This window comes from Babylonia areolata, chromosome 34, assembly GCF_041734735.1.
Source record: "Babylonia areolata isolate BAREFJ2019XMU chromosome 34, ASM4173473v1, whole genome shotgun sequence".
Taxonomy (NCBI): Eukaryota; Metazoa; Mollusca; class Gastropoda; order Neogastropoda; family Buccinidae; genus Babylonia; species Babylonia areolata.
The window spans coordinates 22,222,094-22,224,593 of NC_134909.1; the positions used below are offsets into that span (position 1 = coordinate 22,222,094).

The 2,500-nt window shown below is 53.2% G+C and overlaps 1 protein-coding gene across 1 annotated transcript in view; it reads right to left on the reverse strand.

The window, feature by feature from the left end:
• The window catches only part of LOC143277588 (hemicentin-2-like), an 86,256-nt gene that overhangs the window by 18,451 nt on the left and 65,305 nt on the right, over nucleotides 1-2,500 (reverse strand). Inside the window, exon 35 of the mRNA XM_076582467.1 lies at nucleotides 588-771. Within this exon, the coding sequence (XP_076438582.1) occupies nucleotides 588-771 (184 nt within the window). The remainder of the gene's footprint in view (nucleotides 1-587; nucleotides 772-2,500) is intronic.

Genomic DNA, 2,500 nt, shown 5'->3' on the forward strand with positions numbered 1-2,500 from the left:
GCTTTAAACAGTCTTGACCTTCACAATTAAAAAAAAAGAAAAAAGGTGTGTGTGTGTAAATTACTTGTATTTCGGTGCTGTCTGATTGATTGTTGATCGGGGAGTGGCAGGTCGAAGGGGGTGGGGGGGGGGCAATCGATGAGAGAAATGGGGTAGAAACAAAACAGGAAGGGGTGTGTTTGTGTGGGAGGGGTGGGGATTGAGGGGGGGGGGGGAAGGCGTTGAGGTGTGTGTGTGGGGGGGGGGGGGGCACACAAGAAACAAACAAATATACCTTTGTTGACAATGAATTTTATAATGACAGTAGCATTATTGCACTTTTTTTTTCTTTATTTATTTTTGTGGGTTTTTTTTTTCTTTTCTTTTCTTTACTTACTGTTTATGAATAAGTTATTTGATACAAACGATGAGCCGTCGAGTTGAAATTGAAAGCGCAACGTCGTGAGTGCAGTGTAAGCTTTAATTAAGCTTGTTGATGCTCCACTTGGTCTTTTGCCCTTGCATTGTCATCATGTGTACTGCTGAACAACTGAAGATTAATTTAAAACCAGCAACCAAACCAAACCAAACCAAAACCAGCCCCTGACCTGTTAGGTGTGTTGAGGGATAGCACGTTGCCCACTGTGTCCAAGCTGACGCCGTCCTTCAGCCAAGAGACCTGACAGCGTGGGTTACAGGCGGAAAAGCAGCGGACATCGCCCACACTGTCGATCCTCTCCCGCACTGTGTAGGACGTGGTGGGTGGCTGGAAGGTCGGGGTGCTGGGTGGATCTGTGTGACACGGTACACAGGTGGAGGTGGTGAGGGGGGGGGGTGGATCTGTGTGACACGGTACACAGGGGGTGGTGGTGAGGGGTGGATGTGTGTGACACGGTACATAGGTGGAGTTGGTGAGGGGGTGGGTGGATCTGTGTGACACGGTACACAGGTGGAGGTGGTGAGGGGGGGGGGTGGATCTGTGTGACACGGTACACAGGGGGTGGTGGTGAGGGGTGGATGTGTGTGACACGGTACATAGGTGGAGTTGGTGAGGGGGTGGGTGGATCTGTGTGACACGGTACACAGGTGGAGGTGGTGAGGGGGGGGGGGTGGATCTGTGTGACACGGTACACAGGTGGAGGTGGTGAGGGGGGGGGGTGGATCTGTGTGACACGGTACACAGGTGGAGGTGGTGAGGGGGTGGGTGGATCTGTGTGACACGGTACACAGGTGGAGGTGGTGAGGGGGGGGGGGGTGGATCTGTGTGACACGGTACACAGGGGGTGGTGGTGAGATGGGGTGGTGGTGAGGGGGTGGGTGGATCTGTGTGACACGGTACACAGGGGGTGGTGGTGAGATGGGGTGGTGGTGAGGGGGTGGGTGGATCTGTGTGACACGGTACACAGGGGGTGGTGGTGAGATGGGGTGGTGGTGAGGGGGTGGGTGGATCTGTGTGACACGGTACACAGGTGGAGGTGATGAGGGGGTGGGTGGATCTGTGTGACACGGTACACATGGGTGGTGGTGAGGGGGTGGATCTGTGTGACACGGTACACAGGGGTGGTGGTGAGGGGGTGGATCTGTGTGACACGGTACACAGGGGATGGTGGTGAGGGTGTGGATCTGTGTGACACGGTACACAGGGGATGGTGGTGAGGGGGTGGATCTGTGTGACACGGTACACAGGGGGTGGTGGTGAGGGGGTGGATCTGTGTGACACGGTACACAGGGGGTGGTGGTAAGAGGGGTGGATCTGTGTGACACGGTACACAGGGGGTGGTGGTGAGGGGGTGGATCTGTGTGACACGGTACACAGGGGTGGTGGTGAGGGGGTGGATCTGTGTGACACGGTACACAGGGGTGGTGGTGAGGGGTGGATCTGTGTGACACGGTACACAGGGGTGGTGGTGAGGGGGTGGATCTGTTTTACACGGTACACAGGGGTGGTGGTGAGGGGGGGGATCTGTTTTACACGGTACACAGGGGATGGTGGTGAGGGGGTGGATCTGTTTTACACGGTACACAGGGGTGGTGGTGAGGGGGTGGATCTGTTTTACACGGTACACAGGGGGAGGTGAAGGGGGTGAGTAGGTGGGTGGTGGTAGAGGGAGGAGGGTGTTGTTGTTGTTGTTGTTGTTGTTGTTGTTGTTGTTGTTGTTGTTGTTGTTGTTGTTCTTCTTCTTCTTCTTCTTCTTCTTCTTCTTCTTCTTCTTCTTCTTCTTCTTCTTCTTCTTCTTCTTCTTCTTCTTCTTCTTCTTCTTCTCATTAGTATTAGTATTATAAAGAAATACAAAGAATTATATCGTCGTTTGTCTACCTTGTGAATGTTGTCTCAGTCATCATGCATTGCTATTCGTCATCGTCGTCATCATCTTGATCATCGTCTTCGTCACCTTCATCGTCATCGTTATAGTCATCATCGTCGTTGCCGTTATCATCATCATCATCATCATCCTCAGACTGGAAGTCCGGACGTTTTAACCACTCGGCTATTGCGCCCGTCGAGCGGGATTCGAACCCA